At 39.6% G+C, this 27,837-nt stretch overlaps 1 protein-coding gene and 1 long non-coding RNA gene across 2 annotated transcripts; one reads left to right on the plus strand and one right to left on the minus strand.

Moving 5' to 3' along the window:
- Positions 1-7,219: 7,219 nt before the first annotated feature.
- Positions 7,220-10,068, minus strand: LOC137476453 (uncharacterized). The gene is made up of 2 exons (XR_011000384.1): positions 8,943-10,068; positions 7,220-7,957 (listed from the first exon to the last, which is right to left on the minus strand). It is a non-coding gene; the product is annotated as an uncharacterized lncRNA (long non-coding RNA).
- Positions 10,069-10,176: 108 nt separating this feature from the next.
- SLC39A6 (solute carrier family 39 member 6) lies at positions 10,177-27,363 on the plus strand. Its single transcript, XM_068194788.1, has 10 exons — positions 10,177-10,298; positions 11,586-12,361; positions 13,580-13,760; positions 14,042-14,211; positions 15,503-15,712; positions 17,346-17,415; positions 18,677-19,054; positions 24,270-24,350; positions 26,754-26,944; positions 27,051-27,363. Exons 2-10 carry the CDS (start codon positions 11,615-11,617, stop codon positions 27,201-27,203), a joined length of 2,181 nt encoding a protein of 726 aa, XP_068050889.1. The 5' UTR covers positions 10,177-10,298; positions 11,586-11,614; the 3' UTR covers positions 27,204-27,363.
- Positions 27,364-27,837: the final 474 nt, after the last annotated feature.

The following is a 27,837-nucleotide window of genomic DNA, read 5'->3' on the forward strand; positions in this document are numbered from 1 at the left end:
TGATCTAATAAGCTCTTCAAGAGGTTTGGAGAGACAAGTTCTGACTTAGTGGACTGCTAATGCAGTTCCTGGCTTTTTGACTAGAGTGGCCTCGTGTACTTTTTACTCACAAAGCAGAGAGCTTGTTCCTACCTGCCATCCATGCACAAAACAACTCAGAAAAAGAAACAGAATCACAAAATATCCTGAGCTGGAAAGGACCTACAAGGATCACAAAAGTCTGACCCCTGACAAAGGACAACCCCAAGAATCACACCAACTTTGTATAAGGAGCATAACATAGGTGTAATAGAACACTGGGATATGCAGGTCACAAGACAAAGTGATGAAGGAAATATCTGCAGAAAATAATATAGTAATCATTGCTCTAAATGCCATATTAGATCTTTCTGCATTTTCCATCTTTCTATCTTTCTATAGGAGCCTTCTTCACTTCTGACTGCAAAGCTAGAGAGGGTGGAGATTTTATCATGAGTCCAGAAATACATGATGAAGTGTGAAATATGGTCCAGAAATATCTGGTGTTCAACTTTAAGTTATTTGAAAAGACTATTTTGAGTTTCCAGGCTCATGTTTGCAAAAAAACATGAAACCAGAGATTGCTGAGTCATCTGACATCAGAAGCCAGATTTTATTATTATTTTAATCTTAAAAGAGTGGAGAATTTTAGTCACTCAGGCCTGTTTTCAGCATTAGGCTCACTGTTTTTTAACAATTATAATTATTCATATTTGTCCTTCTCTTTTCCATGCTCATTTCTGAAATAGTAAAGTGCATTTGAATCAAGTTTTCTTTCTTTCCCCTGGAAGTGCAAGCATTAGAAATGTATTTTAAAGACACTAACACCGATATTCATTTCTAAAGACATTCAATTAGCAGTACCTTAGGGTTTTAAAATAAACACCAGAAAACAAAGTTCCATATGGAGTCATTAATTCACAACAAGTAGATATTACAGTTTTTATACCAAACGCACACATTAAATATAAATTCTTACATGTCTCCATTCCTCTCTATGATTTAAGCTGTAACTGGTTAGAAGACAGAGCACACAGAATACCTGAAGGCTTTTCTGATCCACCAAATTTGAGTTTGGCAGTGTGAGAAATGAGATCATGAAAAAAACATGTTTCTCCTTTTCTCACAAATTACACTGTTAGTTAAAACACTCTCCCTGGAGGACAGGACTTCTCTCACTTCAGGTCTCACTTTTGCTCCATCCTTTCACCAGTTTGTAAAAGTTAGTAAAATTTATTCTTGGGCATTGGGTCAATGGCTTCAGGTAAGCATCTAAAACACCCCTCAGTGAAAAACCAGACTTAATAGTGCTGCACTAAATTACCCATTCCATCAGGAATCAGGGACACCCACTGGCTTCAGCAGATGGTATAGGCAATGTTTGTCATGTATCTGTGGTGTCCAACTCAAAACATCTGATCTCATTTGGTGAATGAACCAGACTGAATGCACAATCCTTTCTCAGGAAACCACTTGGAGGAAATTATTTCCAAGAGGCTCAGAGACTACAACTGGACTGTGTAACAGCTACACCTTTATTTTTTTTTTTTTCTTCCCTGGTAAAAACATTCCAGTGACACACTGTAAAAAATAAACTTTTGTCAGCTATGGAGGAAGGTGAAGAGATGTGGTCACTGGGGCAATGATTATACAATACTCATTTTCTGGATGCTCACTTGCTACCTGATTTACAGACAAGCCAAAAATGTCACATAGGATCATTTACCATCAGTGCAAATTTTTCCTTTAAAGAAGTTAGTAAGAAAAGGACTACAAACTTGGTGCCTAGACTATTTTTCAGCAAGGGTAAAAATCCTTTTTTTCTGATTGCAACCAATGCAGTAGCTCTGCAGGAATTCTCAGTGTTGATGACACTGTTGAGCAAACTCAGTGGAAAAACTCAGCACAGAAAAAAATTGCAAAGACTTGAACTGAAATTCTTACATACAGAGGAGGATTTTTTTTTGGTTGTCACTCATGCTCTATTCCCAATTTTGTTTCTCTGTTTTACTTTTGCACAGACATCTTAAAAACATAAATGGTGGGAGAATTAGTATCTATTATCAGTACATAGTTTTGTTACTTTTTGAATGCAAAAGCATTAATACATTTTTGTAACTTTGTGTGATTGACTCAGATCTGTGAATAGCACCATCCAGTTATACAGTTATAAATGTATTTCTATGGAATTTTGTAAAGAAGCTTGCTCTCAAGCTGAAGGAAGAAAAACAGGCAACTGCCTTACAGAGGAAAGTTCAAAAGTGAGTAGGATGAGAAATATGAGAAAGCTAAAACCTGGAAATTCTCTTATGTCCCAAACAGAAGAGAGAACTGAACTGCCCACGCCTCACAGCAGAATATGAAGTGCAACACCTCAGAGAATCTGGATGACTTAACCCAGACAAGCTGTAACATCTTAAGTAATGCACCAGCACTCACTATGTAAGGCTGAAGAAAAACCATTCAGGGCATTAAAGGACAGGCTGCTGTTTTTTCTGGAAAAGATTGTTAAGAACTAAACCACCAAACACAGCTGAAAGCAAAGGAAAAGGTACAGAATTTGTCAGCTATGGCATCAAAAGTACTGATGTACCTGAACAATTCAGGCAAATGGAATTGTATCTGAAAAGTTTAAGTTAGGAGACAGGTTCAGCAACAGCTCTCAGGCCATGGGATCACCTGAAACAAGGCAGAATGAAAAAGCGCGTACAGCACAGCACTTAGCGTGCTGTCAGTGCCCAATAACAGATACACTATGTACTGAGCTGTGGTTTTGTTGTCATTGTCTGGCAGCAAGATCATTTGTTTTAATGACCTTCTGCCATCATGTGAAAGCAATAACTCTTTTGATTGGGCATGTGGTAAAATTAAAGGCTAATTGGTATTCCACTGGCAATATACAGTAGGTGCCTCATTGTGCTGCTGACAAGATCTGATGGATGCTGCTTCAGGTTCAAAGGAAATTAGTTTGATAGGAAAAAACCTGGCCGTGCCAGGTTTTCAGGTTATCTACTAGTGTTCTATTTCACAAGAGATATTATTATACCATCCAAATTTAATACATACCAGGCAGAAGAAAACAAAATAACAATAATGCTAAATATTATTGTGGCGTCTGTCTGCTGTATGAGGTTACTTTTTTATCATAGTTTTGAAACAAACACACCATGAGGCAGCAACAATTTAACAAGAGTTGAGGACATCAGTGTAACAGTTTATGGAAAGAGGCAAGTCTTGAGACCAATAACAGGTCTCCTACTACTAGAAATGTTACAAGTCCTGAAGAGTAGAGCCGGGCTGTTGGATATTTAGAAGCCCTACACATGCCAAGTAGTTGCAAAGGAGTAGCTTATCTAAAGTGTTCTAAGTGCTACATGCAGTTTTAGAGTTTATCTGCTTATGTCCAATTAGGACAGCACACTTCGGACACTATCAGTTCTGCAGAATGTAAACAAGCAGCTGTGGCACGCCCCAAGATCGACCCAACATGCACATTGTTATTTCTTTCTAGAAAGTGCCAGAGAGAAATACAGCAATACTTTTAATGTATAATTATGCGGTAAACAACTTTATCTGTGAGCCAACCTTTGTGTCAGAACAGGTTTACTTCTTACTTTACCTTAATGGCACTCATCAAAGCTTTAGTGGTCAGAACTCAAGCTAACATTTAAGACAGGCTTTTAAAATGGCATGGGAAAACTGGATCTGGACTGAAGAATATAAATAAGCAGGCTTAGATTCTGAGAGGCTGACTACTCATTAAGTTCAGTGATTTCAAAGGCATTTGGGCTTGAAAACTTTGATTTTAAACTTGGGATTAGGAAGACCAGCTTCCCAAATGCATGCCTTCCAATTATCTTCTGTGTTCAGCAGAGAACATAAAATACAGTAAAAATTGCAGCACTCATACATGCTTTTTGAATCCAGCTTTTAACTGCCCTAGCTTTGCAAAGTAACATGAACTCCAAAAATTTATTCCAGCAGTACCTTAAGCAGCTATGGCTTCCATTATTACAATCCATTTTCAAAATACACAAACTAAAGTGGCATCATTTTTCTGTTAGGACAAAGCAAAGTAGGGTACAAAAAAGAAGCAGGCTGTGTCAAAGGGAAGGGTGGCCAGCCACGAATCCATTCCTGTGTTCACCCCAAAAAGAAGAGCCACAACAGAGGTAATCCTAGAGCAACATCCCTTTTACAGGACACTGCACTCAAAATTGGGAAGAATATGCTGCTACCACAGACATTCTTCACCGTTAATTTTCTCATTGCAAATGAGTGTTGCATGGCTGGCTCAGGTAAAAAAGTGAAGGCAATGGGTATTGAAAAGCCCAGTGCTAACCCAGTGAAGTTGGCAGCCCACCTTTGTTGACTGAGCTAGGGCATTTGAGATTCAGGTTTCTATTTATACAATAAAATGTATAAAAAAGGAACAAATAAATGAGGAAGAGGTTTCTTCTGTGTTTTTTAAATATAACTTTTTCTAACTAAGCAGAAATTTGCTGATTAAATAATTGCTACCCCTATATTTATATACACACAAAACGTGCACATTCTATGATGCAGAATCTCTTTGGCAACTTCTAAAAGTAAATAAAAGCTCTAAGCACCAGATGATAAACTGTACTCAGACACTTTGACTATTATATTTCTATGGCACAAAGGAACAGAATCTCCATCCTGGGATAGCTTTTAATTATGCAGTAAAGTCTCCTGTGAAGATACATAATAACTTATGCTACTGAAAAGCATGCCATGCATGCATAAATGCTGTTACTCTCTTCCTTCAGCATCTTTCAGTCAATAGCACCTACAAGAATGTATAATATTATTGCATATTATTGTACTCTGTATATATAACCTTGCTATATATCAAAGCACATTTTTCTGCAATTCTAAATAGGTTTCTCTGGAGTGTTTATATTTTTGCTTTTTTTTCTAATTTTCTCCATATTCTTTTCTGGTATACTTTGCTGCTGCTTGCATTCTTTTCCTGAAAACTCAGCCTTTCTGCATCTGAGATCTAATGCCTCCACAATACCCAAACAACAACAATTACCCATGAGAGGCCAGGCTGTTGCTGCTCTGGTTCCAACAGCAGTGAGGCTGAGTTGTTTTTTTCAAAAAAAGGTGGAGATGCATTGTACCCACACAGAGCCAGTCACACAGATACACAGACCAAAACACAGCCCTCATGCAATCACCATCAGTACCGGCACCCACATCCTGTTTCCCCATCTGGCTGATTAGGATGAAAGCCTATGAGCAAGGAATGCATAGATGGATATAGTACAGATCCCTCCAGCAGCTGCTCTTAGACACTCCATCTGTCTAGTTACTGGCTGCCTGATCTGGTGTCTCCAGTTGCTGGCACCTGGACAAAAAAACCCCTGAGGCTTGTAGCTCCACAGACTGCTGGCTCCCAGACCCCCTGGAGCATGTGCACACTTGCACACACTGACACACATCCTGTGGCTCCCTCTGGGCTTAGTCAATCTATACCTAGCTTCCAAATCCCCTGGCCTGACACTTGCCTCATGTACAAACAGGCTCTCTCACAGCCTCATCCCCTAATTCCAGGGGTCCTTCCAAGAGCTGGCTTGGACCTCCAGCTTAATGTTCATTAGGAATTGATTACACACATTGATGTACACACCCACTCCAGTCTTTCCAGTTGCTGTCACTTCAGACACACAGACACCTATGACATACTTACAGCCACCTGTCCAGCTGCTGGCACTCAGACCTCCACACATTTGTCTTTCCAGCTGCTGGTATAACAAGCAAGGGCCCCTGTAACTCCTGGGGTCCTCTCCAGCCACTGGCACTTACTTATCCATCCACACAGAACAGACAGACACTCATCCACAAATTTACCAACAGAGTTCAGTAACAAGGCTGGAAAAGCAGCAGACCATGTTAAACTACTTACCAGCAACCTTGCAACTGGTCCTTGTTGTCATCTCTTCCCTATCTTCTTGTCTTTGTCCCTTCTCAAATTACCTTCTACCCACCTTCTCTTACCTTCTACCCACCTTGGTCCTTCTCCTAAACATTTTATAGTAAGCCCTGCACAGTCCCAAGAATCTCTGTCCCTGCATCCCATAATGACTTCAATATCCCTCTCAGGGTGATGGGAATGTCTGTAATGATCCAGCCAGCTTCTTCCATTTAGTTGTCTGGTGAATTTCACACCTGATCCCAAGGCTGATCCTTCTCCTTTGACAGTCCTACATGCACAGCAGGGCATTTTCCTCATGCTTACTCAGCGACTTGGTCCCTGGAGTTTCCCCTCAAGTCACTGCTCCTCTGTGCTCATGGCAATGAGCCTCTGATAATCCCACATACAGCTTATGCCAAGACACTTTTCTGTGTTATATCATTATATTATCAAGCACAGCCTAACAGTTTACAAATTATTTTCAATACTGATATTCCATGCATCATAAGCACTGAAGAACACAAAAATATAATCAAAATTACTGAACACAAAAATTACAGCAGACCCAAACTTCCAAGTTTTTGGTGTATAAGTATCTGAGATCATATGTTCACCCTAGGGAGTTTTTCCATAGACTTCAATAACTGATGGATGAGGCTAAAGGCAAAAGATCCTCTGCAGGGGGAAATAGCATGACTTTAATATTTTATTTCTATTCTTTACTATTTCTATTACTTTAGGGCTTATTCTTCAGAAATTATTTGCAAGCATGTCCATAGCATGATTTGTAAGAAAATGTGTGATACAAGTCAAAGCCCCACCCTGGCAGTTAGCACTTCCCCAGACATCTGTGCAGCTAAGCACAGCACAAAAGGATCCAATGCTCTTGCTGTGAAACTTCCAGATAATTATTTCTTCAGCCAAAACTTCTCTGTTTCAGAAAGGTCTTCAGAAAGGAATTTGCTGACATGAGGATGAGCCACTAAAGAAAGACAGGAGCAGAGGAGAATGTTGTGGAGATTCTGACATAAGGATATATCTATTAATATTTTTATTTAATTAAGAAATTACTGTCATGTATCTATGCTAATTAAAACAAAACAAAACTCCCCTCCAAAGCTCAGCTTATAGTTTGAGAAAATCTGTAGCTATTTGGGAGACATAATCAGTAACACCAATTTTTTTTTTTTTTTTACAGACAGAATTCTAAGGATTTTGAAAACCACCACAGAACACACACAAAAACAATGGACATTGCTTCATTAAAAGGTATCTTTAGGACTTAGAATACAATAACATCAAATATGCAATTGCCAACTTGTTGTTCAGCATAGTACTGAAAAGAGGAACCTATTGGAACACTAACAAGGAATTCCTGATTCAGGGATTTCTTTACAATTGTGAAGTGTTGTTAATAGAATAAAAGGATTACTGGAGATTTTAAAGAAAGAGATGGGAGTTTTGTGTGAGGTTTCAGCTGTCCAGAAATTTTATGCTAACAACTTTGCAATTTAAACTAAAACCAAATTTTTTAACTTTCAGTGTTTTCATTTATTTTATAAAACATTTAATATCTCTAATCAAAAATATTGATGTTCTCCATAAAAATTTAAAAGGCAAGAAAATAAAAAACTTTCCAAATCTCAAGAAACTTTTAGGGTTAGAAGCTTAGAAGGACCACTTAAGGGTGGTTCCCAGCATCATGCTCAGTCCCAATTCCCTATCATCACCCCCATTAAGTGCATAATGTTGAGCTCACACAAGACAGCTGTGATAAAGCCTTGCTAAGAGACTGGAACTGCACCAACAGCCAGCTCCTTATTGATTCCCAGCTGGTAAGTCTTGAGGCATTTGCACTGGCACACACTCAGCACAGCAACCAAGACATTTTTGGGCAACACCAGTCACATCAGTTAAACGTGGTATTATTTCACAAGCTTTTCCACTTCCATCCTCTTCTTCCTCACCCATTTTCCATGCTGAAAAGACTGCCACCTCCTGAAAACAAACAAACAAAAAACCCCCAAAAATCCCAATGAAGATGATAATTTCAATTCCGAACGTACCCTCTTTGTAACACAGGCCTGGAGCTACAGGCTATAGCTAAGATGCAGTTCCATGATGGACTAAGACAGCAATCAAGCTGCTTCCTGGTTTGCTCTCCACCAACTCTCTAATTAATGGTTCCCATTTGTCCACAGGCTGAGAGATTTATATACATGCATTAAGTCATCCACAAAGGTCACCAAGACCTTTATTGTCTTGGTTTTATGTAATCACAACTACTGCAGAGCCCATGGCTGGGTATGTATTCAGACTAAAACACTAAATAATAGAATGGGAAAAATTATTAAAGTACTTTAGTTTTACCATGAGGTAAACATACTGAGATCAGTTCAGGTAAAATAGACCTCACCTCAAGTTTTACTGCAAATAAGTGTTTTAGGTGAATTGTTTTTACTGTAATGGATTCTTTTTTTGCCTAGTTGATTTCTGTTAAGTACTCCAATTAAATAAAAAATATAAACACCACTGAAGACCAGTTCTGGGGGACCTAAGCTCCGATACTTAGGTTTGTAAATGACCTTGAAAAGATGTGAGGGGAAACTCCAGATTTGTTGCAATGAAACAGAGACAGTCGAGGCATTCAAGAGGCTAGAAAAAGAGGCTGCATCATGTAGCAGCTGTAATTTCAAAAGATTAAAAAAAGAAAACAATCCACAAACAAACGCCTAACACTAGCATCTTAGACATAAATTTTGTGTTACTGAAATAATAGAAAGGCATTTGGTAAATAGTATTCATGCAAAATGAATTAGCATTAAACAAAAAAAGATCCAAACACACCAACCCCACCCACTCCTGCATTTATAGCCTCCCCCTCTTCCTTTGGAAAAAAAAAAAAAAAAAAAAGGAGTAGGGTTGAATGACACAGAATTTTATTCAATACTTCAAAAGTGAGTGCATGGAACAAATCCATAACCTTCTGATGAGTTGTTCTCTATTTCTGAAGTTGTTCACAACACATACTTCCCTTCTGTCCTTCAGTCAGCTGAACTCAGGAACAAAGAGGTTTAATTCAGTCAGCAAGTGGGAGGTATTAGATGTAAAGAAGAGACATCTGTCACCTCCTGACTGGTGAGCAAGGTGGCACTGTCAGGAGTGCAGGCAGCAGGAGAAAGATGGCTGAGAATGGTTTGGATGTGAAGTTTAAGTCACTGTCATAGCATTCAGAAATCATCAATACAGCCAGATACTGGGGCAGGATTCAGTGCTGCCTTCGCACTCTAGCAAGCTGAAAAACCTTGGCAACTGATCACACAAGAGAGGCCAAATTCAGAGGCAGTGGGCATGGGTAAGCACAACTGCACCCACTTCACCAGCAATATTAATCATGTGGTGATAGAGAGAAAAACTGTGGAAATGTTGGAGAAAGAAGAAAGAAGTGTAAGAGACCCTGTGCCTGGGACTCGGAGTGGTGAAGGGCTCATGACCACTTAAGCGGTACAGCAAAGCAGTATTTGAAAAATACAGTATGTTTTTTCAGAAGAAAGCAACAAGTTTTTCGCAAGTTTCAAGCCTTTCTCCACGGCGATCTCAGTCCTTTCTTACTGTCTCTTTGTTCACTCGTGCACAGAGCGATCTTCTGCCAGATCATTAATTATAATGACAGGTTTGACCAAGCTGCGCCCACCGCAAAGGCCCTGTGGAGGCCGTGGAAACCCGCCACCCCTTGCCATTTACCCGCGCCCTTTGCTCACAACCGGACAGCCCAATTCCGGCCCTGGCTTGCCCACACACCCACTCTTTTTAAGACCGGGAATCCCTGTACAAAACCCTTTCCAAGCCTTCAAGGAATGCTACCACACCTAGCGCCATCAACCAACGCTGCCAGCCCTGAATGACTCGTGTTTTCTGGGAGGAAAAGACCTCTCCGACTCTCATCCTTTTAACTCTTTGGGGATTATTCACACCTCCCGCGAAACCCTAAATCCAAGCGTCAGTGTTTTCTGAAACAGGGAGCCTCTCAGGATCCAGCCTTCCTCCCGGGCCACCTCCTCCTTGCTGCTGACCCTGCCCCGGGCCCCGGTGGCGGACGGGAGCGGCGGGACGCCCCTGCCAGGCTCCGGGGCAGCTCCGTCGAGGCCGCGGCCGCGGCCGCTCGGGCCCCACGTGAGGCGGCCCCGCCTCCATTGGAGCCGCGGGAGCGGCGCGCGGCGGCCGCCGTACCCGGAAAAGGAAAGGAAAGGAAAGGGAAGGGAAGCGGAGGGGCGCGGCGCGGCCGGCGCGGGCGGGCAGCGGCGGTGGTGCGGCTCAGCCCGGCCCGGCGGCGGGAGAGGTAACCTCGGGCTTCTCTTCCTCCCCCTCCTCACCCCTCTTGCTGCGGCGGCCTCTCGTGGCGCGGTGTGTGCCGTGCCTGGGCCGCGCTCAGCGCAGCGCGGGCGGCCGGGGCCGCCTCCACCGGTGCGGGGTCGCAGCGGGGGCTGTGGGCGCTGAGCGGCTCCTGCGGGTCACGGAGTGGGACAGGTTGGGAGGGACCACGGTGGAGCGTCTGGTCCAGCCGCCCTGCTCCAGGAGGGTCATCCCAGAGCACGTGGCACAGGATTGCGTCCAGACGGCTCTTGAATTTCTCCAGTGAGGGAGACTCCACTCCGTCTCCGGACAGTCTGTTCCAGTGCTCGGTCACCCGCACAGTTGAGTTCTTCCTCGTATTCCGAGGCAGCTCCCTGTGCATCAGTTTCTGCGCCTTGCCTCTTGTCCCATTGCTGGGCACCACCGAGAAGAGCCGGGATCCGTCCTCTTGGCACTCCTCTTTCAGTTCCTTACCGACAGTGACGAGGTCCCCTCGTCTCTTTCCAGCGGCGGTGTGGGGTTTTCCGGGCTGACTAATATTTTTGGAAACGGAGGTTCTCCTCATCGCCCTGGAAAAAGGACTGAGGCAGCACAGCCCTGCACGCAGTCTCCATAGCAGTTAATTCGCAGCCCTGCTGGAATATTTATGGCATGAAACACACAAACGCTCACACGTGTGAGCATGTGGTCCGCAGCAATGGCCTACCTGCCTTGTGAAAAGGAGCCGTGTGACACTGATGTTAAAACAAAGGCAGAACGTCACAGCATAAAAAGCCAAATTTTTATGGAGTGCTGGAAACACTTGCCTAGCTGGTTTGCCAAAACCTCTGGGAAATCCAGTAATGAAGGGTTGGGAACTTCGATTTTTAAGCATGTAATTTATATGACTTATTCATTGGTCAGACAGAAATTACAGGGTTTTTTTTAAGCACCAGAAAACCCTGACCTAGAACTTTGTGCACCCTTGAGGGCTCTCATTGTATAGCCCATGTGAGCAGTAACTCAGGAAGAGCTAAACAAAGGCAAGCTGGCACCTGGGGAGGTGTTCATGGCCAGTGACCTCACTGTGGTATTCAGCTTCTTCTGTTGCCTGAGGCAACACATCTGGGAGAAGTGCTGAATGTGTAAGAAATTTAAATGTCTCTTGCTGCACTGATACTTTCAGCAGGGTTTGGTTTTGTTTGTTGTGGTGTTTTGGGTTTTTTTTTTGTGTGTTATAAAGGATAACGTGATTGTTTTTGTGCAAACCATTTACATTGTCCTCTTTTTCCAGATTATTTTCACTGCTGAAAAGGAACTGCAATGGAGAGTACGGTACCAGTTATTTTCCTTGTATCGTTTTCCATACTGCTCTGTGAAAGTTATCACCATGGGGTGGAGACGGCTACTGTTGTGCATACATCAGAGAGAGCTTTTCCAGAAAAGACAGTGGGTGTTAATACTGACTTGGCAGGACTAATACAGAAGTTGCACCTTCAAGAACTTTTTAATCGTTATGGAGAAAACAACTCCCTGTCAATTGATGGGTTTAGAAAACTGCTACAGAACATAGGTATAGATAAAATGAAGAGGATTAAAATAAGCCACAATCATGACCATGATCATGACCATCACGACCATGACCACGACCATCACTCTCATCATAATCATGTTTCATTGAGTAAAAGCTCTGAGAAGACTTCTTGTCCAAGCCACGAATCTGATGCTAGCAAAGACCACAGGAACAGCCACACGAAGGAGCCTCATAAAGCCGAGAGCGTGGAACGGCAGCAGAACTTTGTGCGCAGCAAGAACGCGGTCCATGAGATCACGGCGTCCGTCATCACCGCTTCCGCAGGCGGCCACGCCGAGCTCCAGAACGTGCAGCCCGGAGAAGTCAAGACAGTTGTTCGAGTGGGTGCGGCTGGCCCTGGTGCCGTTAATGTCACAGGGGGCCGCAATGCCACCTGGCTTGGTGCCACAAAGGCAAACGAATCTCGTGCTTCTCCGAAGGAGTTGGACAGAGGGAGCTACCTCTATTCTAAACTGAAAAAACAAAACATTCAAGAGGTGAGGCCAGTTCTGTTGTATTCTCAGGAATCCAGATCCATCAGTAATGTTGTCATGGCTTATTTTTCAGATGCTTATTGTTTACCTGGGTGCAAGTTTTGTGGCATAACAATGCCCATAGCCAAACACATGCAAACAACTTTCCTTGGAACTGAATATTTTGAGGGTAAATGGTGTTGTGTTCACAAACTCAGAGGAAAATTAAGTATAAATGTACACTTGGTTTAATGCATTTATGATTTATATATTTAACTGTTACTAAATATTAAATAAATTGTTACTAAACCTGAAAACCAGCTACAGTTTTAAACTTGCAGATCTGCCTTACATCTGGAATCTGTCTTGTTTTCCTATTAATGGAGTAAAAAAAGTAAAGTAAAAAAATCCAATTAAGGTACTGTGATTCTTATCAAAGCTGTCTCACATTGTGATAGTGTAGAACCATCCTCCTCTAACACCTTTCCCTGCCCATCTAACAACGGGATGTAAACAACTCTAAAAAAGATTGTGGCAAAATGTCACGTGTTACTTTAAAATAGTATCAAATTAGCACTGATAAAGAGTATAATTGTGTTGTAGATATTTTTCTTAAACAGTCAGATCCTTTTCTATTAAAGGCTTTAAAAAGCAAGCAGGATCTTGCAAGGTTTAAAGCCGTGCCAGGTAACTCCGAGTGGGTGTTGTGTGGCATGTGATGGTGGGTGCTGAGTTCACAAGTTGTTGCTGTGTTCTGCACTGTTGAAGCAGAAGTACTGCTGTTCTTTAAACCCACTGAGACTTTGTGTAGGTTGTACAGTGGGGAGCTTATTTACTAGAGGGAGTGTATGTACAACCTGCTCTCTATAAGACTATCCACAGCAGTTAGTGCTACAAAAAGGCATTTGACCTTGTTAATGCTTCCTTATGTGGCCTTTGAAACTGACTGAAAAGTGTTAGGCTTTTTCTATTTGTACGTCGAAGCATCTGACCCATTTGTGCTGAGGATGAGTAATAATTACATGTCATCTACTGCAGACTCCCAAACCAGCTTTCTGAGGCAGGATTAGGGTGGAAGTACATTTTTTACTAAATGGGTTTGTTAACAGTTTTTGAGTTGTGTTGATATAGCTGCTTTCATGTGATGCCACTGCATTTCAATTAAGATGGGATGTGCAGTCCTTTTAAGATGGATCGTGGTATCTTGTTTCTGGTTAATCTTTAACATGTCTCTTTCCACAGTGCTCCAGTGCATCCAAACTGATGCAGTCGCATGGAATAGGCACTCAAGTATTGTTGACTGCTACAGAATTTAGTTATCTCTGTCCAGCTCTTATTAACCAGATCGATGGCAAGTACTGCATAGTTCATGCTACTAGTGAAAAAGCTGAAACTCCTCCAAAAAGTTACTCTCTGCAAATAGGTAGGCTGTTTTTGGTTTTTTTTTTTTTTTTTTTTTTAACATCAGAGCTTAATGGAAAAATGTTTATGTTGGATATAAATCCAAGAAACCTATGTCATAGTTGTAAGAAGTGTCATTTTCTTTTGGCACTTCACCAAGATTGGAGGGAAATCTTTGTGGCATGCCTTTTGTTAACATCTGATTAATTGAATGATCAGGTGTGTTTGATAACAAAAATATTAAGCAAACAAAATCACGTACAGCTGTTACTTATTGTTGTTACTATTTTATTTTTTTGCCAGCTTGGATTGGTGGCTTTATATCCATCTCTGTCATCAGCTTTCTTTCCTTGCTGGGTGTTATATTGGTACCACTGATGAATCGAGTATTTTTCAAATTTCTTCTGAGTTTTCTTGTGGCATTGGCTGTGGGGACCTTGAGTGGAGATGCCTTCTTACACCTCCTTCCACATGTAAGTATTAATTACTGTTTCATTCATTATCTCAAAGCAGAAAGCTTGACAGCTGTATGTATTAGTGCACTATTAGTTCGTACCTATTTGATGAGTCATTTCTCAACCCTGTTACGCAGGTTGTTTGATGGAAAGGTTTTCCATCTGGAACATCTGTATTAATCATTTCACAGTCTTTAAAAGTTCAAGAGCTTCATAGAATTATCCCACTCTCTATTTCCTTTTCTTAGTCATATGTGTTGCCACGTCCTTTTATTATTCCTTGAATACAAAAACTTTGCATAAATTTTCTTAGTGGTTTATTGCAGTGCTGCCCCCTTTTTTTTTTTCCCAGTTTAATGGACTTTAGAGGTAGTGGAAATTGCTCACTGAACACTTTAAATGTGACATGAACAATCAACTATTTTTTGTTACAAACCACTTATGTTGATGGCTTATCCATTGTGATTTTTCTTTTTCTTTTTTTTTTTTTTTTTTTTTTTTACCAGAATCCATAATTTCTGAAGTCCTGGGGAAAATATTACTTCATAGATTTTGGAATTGCTGTTATTTAATAGGGACAATGAAATGGGAATATTATTGCTAAATTTCTGTCTTTCTTGAAGTTCTTAAATAGACATTCTCCCCTCCCAAAAGTAGCTTGTTTCAGCTTTCAAATAAAATGGATAAAAGTGACTGCAGATTCTGTGGTTTCCCAGTCCTGCCAATAATCTACCAGGTGGTTATTTTTCCTTTCAGTTAATTTTGCATTTGCTGTGTAAGGTTATGTAAATCAAAACATGTGTGAATGAGATGTGCAGAAGGGTTTTTTATTTCTGATCATACCTGTACCCAGTAAGGAGAGGAAAAGTGTCAGACTTTATTAAAGAAAGAAATTGCAGCCAACTTCCTTGTAGAAAAAATTGTTTGACATCTATGAGTTTTCTTAGATGGGAAGCTAACTGGTGTGCTGGCTGTGACCACTGCTTAAAATGTGGTTTCCTTGATGGTGTCAGGAGTTTGTGTGGGGGATAGCTGTACACCTTGGATTAAGCAGTGTCCATGCAGCTTCAGTGAGTGGGCCAGTGCCAGGCTTGTTCTCAGTCCTTGCAATGTTTCTTCCTATCAAAAAAATTCAAATCAACAGATTGCTTTTTAATTGTTTGAGTCTGCAAGCAGAGCATTTGCCCTGTGAAAATTGTCAAGTCTGGACTCCGGACACGAGGAAAATGATGTGAAGAATACTTTCTATGTTTCTTACATTGCGGTTCTTTTGAATATGACGACTTCCTCCTTTTTGTTCTCCCCTTAGTCTCATGGAAACCATCACCATCACCACGAAAAGCCTCTGCTTGATCAAAAAGGCTCTATGTACAAACATCTTGTTTTTCAAAGTACAGAGGAGAGTGCTTACCTGGATTCTACATGGAAAGGACTTACAGCACTTGGAGGCTTGTACTTCATGTTTCTAGTGGAGCATTTGATCACTTTAATAAAACAATTTAAAGACAAGAAGAAAAAGGTAGGGAGACTTTTACTCCGAAGCTCTGTTGTATTACATGCTCATTTCTGAAAACACTTACTAAAAAACCTTCCATGAATATCGTATATCTTTTGATTTAATGGCAATGGCTAACTGGATTAGTGTTAGAATGTTATTTTTATTAGGGAGACATACACTTCTAAACCTTTTATTTAGGGCTCTTTGCTATTTCCATAACCAGACAATATAGTACAGGGTTTGACATTGCAGTGAACTGTTTAATAAGAAAATATCCAGTTGCATCCTCAGTTTTAACAGAGTGATTTAAGAACTCATTTTATTACTGACTTCCTTCTGACATCTTGAGGCATGTATAACTATCTTAACTGGTTTTATTATTATTTTAATTCCAATCCTGGATGCACTAAGTTTGCATTGTACAGTTATTGTACTGCTGTTGAGGAGGGCACTTGCACAGACAAGAAAGGGTCGGCAGTAAGCGCTTACATAAGTAAGCATCCAAGTATGCTCTAGAAAGTGACTTTGTGGAATAGCATTCCATGAGGAAACACAGTCTCTCAAGCCCCTTGGTGCTTTCCCTTCTGTCGCCCAAAAATGCAGGTCTCAGATTGTTATGCTGGTTTTTATGTGTAAGGTAAATAACTGAATTCGGGCAGGTCATTAGTGTTGGTAACTTGCCAATTACTTGTAACAGTTCTTTAAAGACCTGTGTAGCCAGGAATAAAGAATGATATCAAAATTGATTCAGTAAAAAAAAATTAAGCAGAAGTTGGTGATACAATAGAATCATGGAGTGGTTTGAGGTAGAAGGTATCTTAAAGGTCATCTGGTTCCAACCAATCCTAAGCCTTGCTTGAAGAAAGTTAGTAAATACTAATTACTTAGTTTAAAAATAGCTAATTGCTAGGCTACCTCAAAGACTGATAATCTCTGCTTAGTTTTCTCATTAAATTGGTCATTAAGGCAGTAGTCACAGGAAAGATGCCATGTAAGCTCTTTGATCATGGGAGGTTGTGTTGGTGTGGTTTATACTGAAGCTAAACTAACTGTTAGATTTCCCTATCTCTAGTTAAATTTGTTTGACAGGAAAGAACATGAAGAGTTTCAAGCAATGCAGGAATTTTGTCTCCTCCCAGCCACAAGGAGTGGATTTCCTGTTAGACTAATTATGCCTTCCTAGGTATTGAGTCACTGGTCATAAATTGTTGTGATACAGACTTTAGTGGGCAAGGAGGAGAGATCTTATTTGGTTTTCCTTCTGTACATTATTAAAAAACATTATATTGACAATATGATAGAAAAGAATTAGCAGAATAAATTAATCACTATTTGATGCATTTCACTTCTCAGATGAAAACCTTCTGCTTGTTTCTTGTGAAAAATGTAGGGCATTTGTGTGTGTGGGTTAGTTAGTTTGTTTGTGGTATTTTTTGTTTTGTTTTGCTTTTTCTCCCCTCCTATGGAGCCTGAGGAACCTTTGTCATCTTACTTTAGTAAGTTTCTAATATTCCTCTTCTACACTCTTTATACGGGTTCCATATTGTCCTCTTTCTGTGCAGGCTGCATAAATGTTGTGAATATAATGTTGCTCATATATATCCTGAAAAATAAGTAAAATATTCATAACTCCAGTATTTTCTTTTGGAATAAGAAAAAAAATGAAGATGATGGAGAAAGTAAGAAGTTTTCAGCAAATGAAGAAAAGTTGGATACGGATGATCGTAAGTCTCATTAATATCACATAGTTGCTTCTTTGTGGCAGCACTGTTTAAAAAACACCTGATTGATGACAGCTCCTAGATCTGCTTCTTAATGTAGGTTGGATCACTGCCTGTTTGAATTATTTTCAAAGCAAAACCTGTCTGTCTGCTGATATTTGGAGCACTAGGTCTATTTGCTGCTTTCCTTTGAAAAGGATCAGTGGGTTAGAAGTAGTGAATCCACAGTTTTGGAACTTCAAGCCTTTTAATTCTGGATTTAACAGCAGAAGTTGAAATCATTCTGTGAAAGTTGCAATACAGCTACACTTTCTACACTTCTCTTTAGTCTGCTAGATGTTATATGCATGACTCATTATTTAATTTTTTGGGTTTTGTTAGTTTGATTATTTATTTATTTATAAGGGTAATATTACAAAATTCTAGACAATACTTGAAGTTCAACATTCAGAGTGCAAATGACCATGTTACCCCCAAGATCATGCTTTAAGCTAAAACACACCAGACTAGTTACTTGTTAGCTGTTGTTGCTGAAAGAGATGTTCAGTTTTTCAGAGTAATTTTATAACTAATGAAATACTTGTCTGTAATGTAGGAAAAAAAATTTATTCATTTAATTGCAGAGGCAGAATTTATCAAGTTTCAGCAATTAGTTAAAAGAACCAACTGTGGTGTGTCAGCAGTGTTTATATGAGGGTATTTAATGGTCTATATTGATGACTTTGTTTTTTAGTGTTTATTTTCCAGGTGTTAAACTCAAGTGCCTGTATTTGTTTCGAAATATAGCAGTTTCCAAAATTATCTATAACATAATTTTCTTCTGTATCGTTTTTGTTCAGCCCGGAGATTACTAAATGGCACATGCTTTTCAGATACTTGGTTTTTCTGAAGCAACTGAACTAACAGTCTTCAGGTGTGAAACTGGGACTTGAAGCTTTTTGCTGTTGTGTTTAAATTGCAGGGAGTCTTAGATGAAAAGATTTTTTGCCATTTAGGAAGCATTTTTGTCTGTAATGTAAGGGCTGTTTCAGCAGTAGGGGATGGAAATGAAAAGTTTTCCGTGTTGGGAATTATCTCTGAAATTGAATAAGTTGTGGAAACATTTAAAAAAATCTTCTGGTTCAAGAAATTGGATTATATCTGAGATATCGGTCTCAGACTCTAAACTTCTTTACTGCTTCACATAGCCAAACTGTTTATTGTATCTTTGCTACTCAGGCGATTTTAAAAATGTGTAACATTGTACTCTGGGTTTTTGTAACAGGACCTGAGGGCTATCTAGGGACAGACTCTCAAGATCCATCAACCTTCATTTCTCAGCAGCCAACTGTACAAGAGGAAGAAGAAGTGATGATAGCTCATTCTCATCAAGAGGAGGTTGACAATGAATATGTGTCCAGGGGCTGTAGAAACAAATGCCATTCTCACTTGCACGATACTCTAGGACAGACAGATCATCTAAGTCACCATCACCATGACTACCATCACATTCTGCACCACCATCATCACCAGAACCATCATCCCCACAGTCACAGTCAGCGCTACTCGCGTGAAGAGCTGAAGGACGCGGGGATAGCAACTCTGGCCTGGATGGTGATCATGGGAGATGGACTACACAATTTTAGTGATGGACTGGCAATTGGTAAGTGCTAACTCGGATGCTGCAGCCTTGGATGTGAAGGCAGTGAAGTCTTCTAGCTGTCTCTTACCTCTGTTAGGGATGCAGCTAATTAGCAGAGGATCTTTGAAGTCTAAACTTTTTTCTGAGAGCATCATCTTAGTTAGTATGAAAAATCTCCAGCTTAACAACCTGGAGGTAAGTGATATAAGAAACAGAAATTATGTGTTTGCAGCTGTGTTTCTTAAGAAAATCTATAAACTAGGCTTCATTTTCTGCTTTTGGAGAGTTAAAGCTAAGATGTTTCAGAACTAAAGCTAGGCTTGTAAAAAATATTTAAGATTGAGTTTGTATTTCAGTACCTGCTAGTGCTCAGGCACTTTTTTAAAATTTTAGGATTTTAGTTTTTAGGACAAGCTTGTATTGTCACATACAAAGTAATTGTATTTTTCTCACTTCCATCAGGTTACTGGTACCATTGGCTTCTTTACTTCTTTTTCTCTTTCATCTTTTCTTGTGATGCAGCAAGGTCAGGTTCTATACTTGGCATATCTGCCTCCCTGCCTGTACTGGGCCCTGGTTACACATCAGTGTTCCTCCAGAGCACTGATGGATAGGGAGATGATGCCCTGGTTTCAATCTGTATTAGCCTGAAAATTTTGTTTTCTGAAACAGTGGTCATACTATACTCAAAATTTTGTTCCTAAAGTTGAGCATAATAGTCCATTAAAAAAAAAAATGAACAGGTATAAACAGTTATTTTACTTGTAAACAAAACATTTATCTTCTTGTTTCTGGTTAGTTATTGTCCCTATTTTTCCCTTAATGCGTGTAGTTGCTCAATCTTTTTTGATAATGCTTCAGTGAAAATATTTCTTTATCACAGTAATAGTAGATTGAATATTTTGTTTTGGACTTCTGTCTGGGAGGTCAGGTTTGGGAACTCATGTTTTTCCTAGAAGGAGAACTAGATTACAGGTATATTGAATTTAAAAGGTTAAAGTAAGTTACAGAAAGTGAAGTCAAATCAGTAATCTTCAGTACTTATGCTAATCTTTCCTGATCTTGACTATTGTATTTAAGACTAATCTTTACAGGTATTGGATTCATTTCCAGGCTGTTTAACATACTGGAGGCAGCTCAGCAGTATCAGTCATTCTGTAAATTTTATTTTAGGAAAAAATTCGTTCTTGTTTGAAGAGGAAACCAAATAATAACTGTTTTCTCACAGCAATATTTGCAGTTGTTCAGATTCAGTCAATTCAAAGTGTAATGTGAAAAGAGACTTTCTGATTTAATCTCATTTTTGATGAAAGCTGAAGCATGAAATGTAAATTTTTGAGCGGATCAGTAGTGAAAAATGTGGTAGAAGGAAGATTTGCATACAAATGACACAGAATCAATTACGTCTTGGCATTAGGGAGATTTGGGAAGGAGGTATGGCTTTATAGTTATGAAGGGAAAAGTATGAGAAAGGTTAATAAAGGCTTATTGAGCAAATGAGAGCAATAGCTTTTAGAAGTCCTGCTGTGTAGCTTGTTCAAACTAATGAAAATATGGGTTTCTTTCAGTTCTGTATGTGCTTAAAAGAATTGTTATCAATTTGATGGTGTTGTGAAAATGCCAATGTTGCTTGTGTAGTAGCTAATCTGTATTTTAAAGAAGATGTGAACGCTTCTGTAAAGATAACTTTAGCCAGCATAACCCTTCATTTAAGTTCATTCACTTCATGTGATTTGTTATTCATAAGTTCCATCAGTTACTTTTTTCCTCAAATCTCTTGTGCTAATTATGTAGGAACAAGATTTAAAAGTGCTTATTTTTTTATTAAGGCATGGAACTGTTGCATTTGACTCATTTGTGCAAAAGGATCATCTGTGATTTGAACTTTAATGTGTAATTACAACTAAATAAGTAAAATGCAGAATGCTATTTTTATACTAGTCTTGCATAGATATTTTTTTCTTCAGCTTTTGAGAGAAGTCATGTCTTAAAAGTATATTTTAAGATAAATCAGCATCTTGAGAGGGGATAATGCCAGATATATTAATTTCATCTATGAGTTTGTTAACATTTCAGGACTTCTTTTTAGCAGTGAAAAAATAAAAAGAAATATTCTTGATATTTAAGCTTGTACTTTAATTACTTCTTACTTTTTCTCTTTGAACTTAATAAGAATTAAGTTTGCTATGGTCTTGTCTAAAGCTCTAGTGCTTGGTGTGTCACCTCAGGCCTTTCTTTCTCCCTGCTTTCCCCTAAATTTGCTGTTAGTGCCATCTGTTTTATCCAGATCATTAGTGAAGACACTGAAGAAAATGGGTTGCAGTTTTTGTCCTGATGACATCCACCAGGCCCGGTTAGCCCAGCAGTCCAGTCAGTGTGCAAGCCCATATTTCCTCTTTGCCCAGATAAGACTGCTATAGGAGATAGTGTAAGAAATCCTACTAAAGTTCAATTGTATTCACCATCTATATGATCAATTATTTCCTCAAGCTGGATGCAGCTTTTGGAGAGGGATTTTAATAGGATATTCCACGTGATCTTTTCAGGAACTGAGATGACACTGACCACTCCTGAATCCTTCCTTAAAGATGGGAATAATGTAATCCTTTTCCCAGAGTTCCAATGGGGCCTTCTATAGCCGTGGTTTTCCACACATGATCAACAGCAGCTTTTTAATCACACTAGTATCTGTCAGTGCCCTCAGGTGAGTCCCATCCTGGGATGCATCTGAGCATTTCCAGGTTTTTCTGTATTTCTCTAAACTGTTGCTTCTGTGGTTTGCTGTCTCTTTCTTTCTTGAATGGAGCTGCAATCTGGCTTTGTTGACAAAGACTGAGATGAAGGCTGTGCTGGTGCTTTGCCTCTTGTTATGTCTACAGCTTATTTCCCTTCCTCATCTATCGACAGATGAGAATTTTTCATGAATGCTTTTTCTCAGCTAACATTCTTGTAGAACTGTGTCTTGTTATCCTTGGAGTCCTGTTAGTTTTAGATCAAGCTGGGCTTTGGTCTTCCTCCCTTTTTTTCCACTGCTTTTACCTTTGTTCATATTTCTTGTGTGCTTCTTTTTTGAATCTTAATTTACTAGGACACGCTGCTTAGCTGGGCACATCTTCTGCAAGTGTTCTTGTACAAACAGGCTTGTTGGTTTGTGCATCTCTGTGCTCTACGAACTGGCCATCTCTTCTGGGCACATTATCTCTTTTGACTGATTCCCTACACTGCAATTCCTTAAATAAGTCAAAATCTGCTTCATTAAAGCCTGGAATCCTGATTTTGCTTCTTCATCTTCCAGCCTCCTTCTGTGTCCTGAACTCAGTTACCTCATGCTCACAAGATGTCATTTTTTGCTGTATTTGCCATCAATTTTTCCTTGTTTTTGAGCAGAAGGTTAAATTGTGATGCTAATCCTTGCTGGCTTTTGTGTCATCTATAGTAGGAAGCCATTAGCAATACAATTAAGGAGCATCCTGGTTTGTGTGCCCAGTACTGTTACCTCCACAGCTGAAGACTCTGTGTGAATGGTGATGTCCTGTGTTCATAGGTAGGCTTATCCACCACCTTTCCTTGGTCAGATGATTAGTAACCTTATTCCTAGTGTTACTCTGAATTGACCAAGAGACCGAATAGACACATGGAACCGCAATTTACACGTACTTTTATACTGGAGCAAGGAACCCTTTTATGGAGGTAGCCAAAAAAACCCCAAAGTGAACTGTATTCTGTCCCTGTAGGCAGTTGGTATCTATCCATGACAGGCTAGACAAGCTTTGGTGGTGTCTCCACAGCATCATTCAGGCAGTCTCATGGACTTCCCTTGGCAACAGGTCAGGAGATCTGTCTTTGTCCTGCATGGGAGGGAATCTCCTATCACTAAAAAAAAAAGATCTTTCCTTTCTTTTTGTACTTCTAGTCTGATGTACTGAACTGCTGGGCAAGGCAGGGCTTGCTTATCCTCTCGCTGCTGCCAGGGTCATGACAATGTTCTTTAGCTCAGTAGCTGCAGTGGAGACGAAGAGTCTTCCTGTTGCCAGACTTCACTGTTTTCAAATGTTACTTGTCTCAGAGTTCATGTTTCCTGTTCCAGTGCTGCTTTAGTCTTGCCTTCCTCTTTAGTCTGATGGGCTTGGGCTTTTGCCTCTGTAGAACCTCTTCTGAAGACCCTCTCAATCCTGTTTGTTACCACAAAGGTGCCTGCTTGCCATGTCCTGCATCCTCTTGCCTGGATGCTGCAGCACACATCCCAGACATAACGTGGCTGCTGTTGTCATCCACTTCAGGGATGAGCGTCGGTCATTTCTTGCACTTGAAGACCTTGATAGCCATGTCTCCTTCAAGAATTAGGTCAGCATGTAGCTTCCCCAGGGAAAAGAAGGGATTGTCTCCAGTGGAGTCATTGCCATTGTAGTGCTTCCTCTGGGAGCAGTAGTCCTGGGTCCTTTGTGTGCCAGCCACTGTGACATGACTTTGTGCCTCTTTGACTGCTTGTTGGCAGCATCTTGTTTGCTGGCAGGCTCCTGGTAGCAGCTGAAGAGGAAGCTGGATGTGGCTCTGCACCCTTGGAGAGGCTCTTCATGCAGCTGGGGACCTGACATGCCATGTGTGAGCTGTGGTGCAGCTCTGCAGCGAGCTGCGTCCTCCCGAGCTGCTGCCAAACAAGAAAAATGGCAAGCAACAGGAGGAGCAGAGAAGACAAGAAAGATGAGGACTGTAGGACTAGTTTAAGGGATTGTTGTGGATTTGGGGCTTTTTTTCTCCACTTAAAAGCAACCTGCTGTGGTATTTACCTTAAAGCAAGCTGCTTAGAAGTTGATCTGTCACTATTGATTTTGTAGCCTCTCTTATTGTTGTCTTGACTTTCCTTTCTTAAGGAATGTGACTCTCAGGTGCAGTTGAGCTGCTTTTGTTCCCTTTGTATCTTTAAAAAAAAGTATTTTTGGATGGTATTTCCATTTATTGCATTTTTTTGGGAAGGGTTGTGTTGTTGGAATATATTTGGCTTAGTTCAGAAATAAGGTAGTGAAATGTGGTTTACTTTAATAGCAAGATTCTGAAGAAGAATTTTACGATGTAAGAATCATAAGCAACTGTTTAGTTGAAGTTTAAATGCTTCCACAAAAAAATTGAGTGAAATCTATGTCCTAATGTAACACAAGCACATACAACAATGCTTCTGTGCTTGATGTCTGAATATCTAGTAATGTTTTGTTTGCTTTTTTTCCCTGTCTCTTCATAGGAGCAGCCTTTACTGAAGGATTATCTAGTGGTTTAAGCACTTCTGTGGCTGTATTTTGCCATGAATTACCTCATGAGTTAGGTAAGACCCCAGCATTTCCATATGCTGCATGTGTATGTGCTTACAGGTTCATGTGGGAGAATAAAATTTGATCAGACAACTTCATCTGTCAGGTTATCTATTCAAGGATACTTCTGATTTACTTAAAGACTTTAAACATTTCTTAATTTAACCATTTCTTAATTAAATTAATAGTTTTAAAATCTAAGTATTTCAGCTACTTTGTTTAAAACTGTCTCTTGCTGTTACAGTTTTTTCTGTCTACTTTAGTTGTAGTTTTTATTCTCCTTACATATAAGTTCTGAATTGCAGGAGAATGCATGACAGAATTTGCTTTTCTCACATCTCTCCTTAATTTTATTCTCCTGCTTGTGCTGCTAAAAGGAAGGTCACAATTAGTCAAAGTACTTTCCGCATAACATTTGCTGCTTTTTCATTAAGTCTTGCAAAGAACTGCTGTAGCTCTAAATTAAACTTGAAACTACTTGGAAATCTGTCTGGAAACAGTTTGTCTTTCAAGCTCAAGTGATTTAAATTCGTGTGCAGTCCCATGAGAGATTATTGTCGTGTCTTACAATATGAGTTCAGTATTTGGCCCTTTTGAAGGGCAGCTGGTTGAGAACACGATGGATGTGCTTAGTTGAACTCGAGACAAAGCTGATCTTTCCAGTTGTCAAATCATTTTGGATGTGCAACTGGTGTTTATTTCTCAGCTGTCATGGTCACAGTCACACTTGGTGTATAGAATGAAGAAAGAAGAGTTTGCTTTCACTTTTTTTAAGGTTTAATTCCCCAGAGGGGAGAACATTCAGTTTCATTTAATGGAGCTTGTAAACCACTATGTGTAAACATTAAACTCTCTCTGTATTAACAGTTTGATATATTTGTACAGTAAAGTTATACAGAAATACATTATTATGAAGAAAACATATCTGATTTTATAGGTTGGGAGGAACTGAGTTTTGTTCATACTAATCATGGAACTTGCATTAATTACACGTACTAAAAGTTGTTAGTTCAGATATAAGAAGTAAATTCATTGTATGAACCTGGTAATTTTATATTCAACTGTTCTGTTGGTTTTAGAAATAAAGAAAAATGTCTTAAAATTTAAATCATACTTCTTTAATCAGGACAGAAAACCTGATAGGAAATATCTTCATTACCAGAGGACATGAAGCAGCATAGGAAAATTGAAACAAATGGGACTAGTTGAGGTTAGCTGGGAATAAAATTGTGTCATTGTTGTTAATGCTAAGCTATGTTTTTAATATACCAGTTCATCTTAATTGCAATAGCTTATAGGAAAAGCTGTTGTAACAAATTACTCAAATCAGCTTTGAAAATCACTTTTGTTTGCTTTAACTGGAGATAACTTATAAAGAATCAATTTTATTTTCAAATAATACACTTATATTACTCTGGTTTAGAAAAAAATATGTTCTGAATTACAGAAAATATGTTTCTGGCTGGTGGTCTATCATTCCTTCAAGTAAAAATAAGACGTTAAGCATCATTTACAGGAATAAATAAAGAAATTATTTTAAATTTATAAAACAGATTAAAAGTATAAAGATAGGTTACAGGATAATAAATTGAAAATGCAATTGAGTGGGAATATTTTACTTGAGGAACACTCAGGCATAACAGGTACTGCAGCATTTTAGTGGTGGTTTAAATTCAAACTGCTTGAGGATATGAAGCTATTAGAGACCATCCAAAGGAGGGTTACAAAGATGGTGAAGAGCCTTGAGGGGAACCCATTTGAGGAGCAGCTGAGGTCACTTGGTCTGTTCAGCCTGGAGGAGACTGACGGGAGACCTCATTGCACTCCACAGCTTTCTCGTGAGGGGAAGACAAGGGGCAGGCACTGATCTCTTCTGTCCTGCGACAGGACCCAAGGGAATGGCCTGAAGTTGTGTCAGGGCAGGTTTAGGTTGGGTATTGGGAAAAGGTTCCTCACCCAGAGGGTGTTTGGGCACTGGAACAGGCTCCCCAGGGAATGGTCACAGCACCAAGGCTAAGCGTTCAAGGAGTGTTTGGACAATACTCTCAGGTACATGGTGTGATCTTGGGGCTGTCCTGTGCAGGGCCAGGAGTTGGACTTGATGATCCTTTTGGGTCCTTTCCAAGTCAGGATGTTCTGTGATTCAGCAAAAAGCTTCTTTCAAAAATGCAAAGACTTAAAAGTTATAAACTTAAGAGTATCTGCTGCTGTGTTGTTCATGTGCACCCTTTAAGTTTCTGTCCCTCAGTGATTTCTGATTTTATGAAGGAAAAAAAAAATAAGTCAAACAACAGCATAAAAGTAGTTTAGTAATCCTGTAAGTAAGAGAACTGTAAATAAGACAACACTGCAGTACTTACGCAAGATTGAAAAGAATGAAAACTTAATTTTGTTTTTTTTTTTTTTCCCTGTTATAGGAGATTTTGCTGTCCTTCTAAAAGCTGGTATGACTGTCAAGCAAGCTGTGCTTTATAACGCTCTGTCAGCTATGCTGGCCTATCTTGGTATGGCGACTGGGATCCTTATTGGCCATTATGCAGACAACGTTTCAATGTGGATATTTGCACTTACTGCTGGCTTGTTCATGTATGTGGCTCTTGTGGATATGGTAAGTGCCTAGACCTATTTGAATTTCGTAAAACACAGCTTAAGAATTAACGATTTGAAGCAACTGTTTCTTTTGAAGGTATTTAAACACCTTCTTGTTTGTTTAGGTACCTGAAATGCTCCACAATGATGCCAGTGACCATGGATGTAGCCGGTGGGGATACTTCCTGTTACAGAATGCTGGGATTCTCCTGGGTTTTGGGATAATGCTGCTTATCTCGGTATTTGAACATAAGATTGTATTCAGCATAAACTTGTAATCCTGGTTGCCAGGAAGACACCTTGGTGTTAAATTATAAGTGGTAGGGGTTTTTTTCTATTAATTTCCTTATTGGAAAGGTACATTTGATATAGACTAGACATTTTTGTTGGTGTGCTTTGTTGTTGTGTACTTCCCTCACTTCTTGCTTGATAGAAAGGAACACTGTAAAGTTTGGGGTTTATTGGGGGTTTGTTTGTTTGTTTGTTTGTTTTTAACTGTGGTTTTTTTACTTGGGATTTAGCATTGCTTATGGTACTTGGAAAGTGGTACTTAGTAAAACATGGCCAAATCTGTATTATTTTTATTGTCTGTATTGTTTGAGGGGTTAGCTTGCGTTTTTTACTGAATTTATTTACTGTATGTAATTATATGTAATGTTTTTTACTTCAGTGGTTTTGCTGGTTTAAAGAGATAAAACAACAGTGGTTTTTATTTTAGCACAATTAAAATCAGTGGATATAAAGCACAGTGAGCAAAATAAAAACAGATCAAGACATGTAATAGTTAGCATGTGTTTATTGGTAAAAACTCATCTCTTCTGCATCCAGCTGGTTTATATGGAAAGGCAGATTAGTCCGTTCTGTCCTTTGTGGTGGTGCTGGTTCTCTCAGTAGCTTGTGGATTCCTGTGTC

The sequence above is a fragment of the Anomalospiza imberbis genome, chromosome 1, assembly GCF_031753505.1.
Source record: "Anomalospiza imberbis isolate Cuckoo-Finch-1a 21T00152 chromosome 1, ASM3175350v1, whole genome shotgun sequence".
NCBI classification, from domain to species: Eukaryota; Metazoa; Chordata; class Aves; order Passeriformes; family Viduidae; genus Anomalospiza; species Anomalospiza imberbis.

Excerpts from the sequence above, each read along its gene's own strand:
- SLC39A6 (XM_068194788.1), top strand. The coding sequence starts at position 11,615 with ATGGAGAGTACGGTACCAGTTATTTTCCTTGTATCGTTTTCCATACTG. Across the intron at positions 15,713-17,345 it reads TTAAAGACAAGAAGAAAAAG|AAAAAAAATGAAGATGATGG; the intron begins GTAGGGAGACTT and ends TTTTGGAATAAG. Across the intron at positions 17,416-18,676 it reads AAAGTTGGATACGGATGATC|GACCTGAGGGCTATCTAGGG; the intron begins GTAAGTCTCATT and ends TTTTTGTAACAG.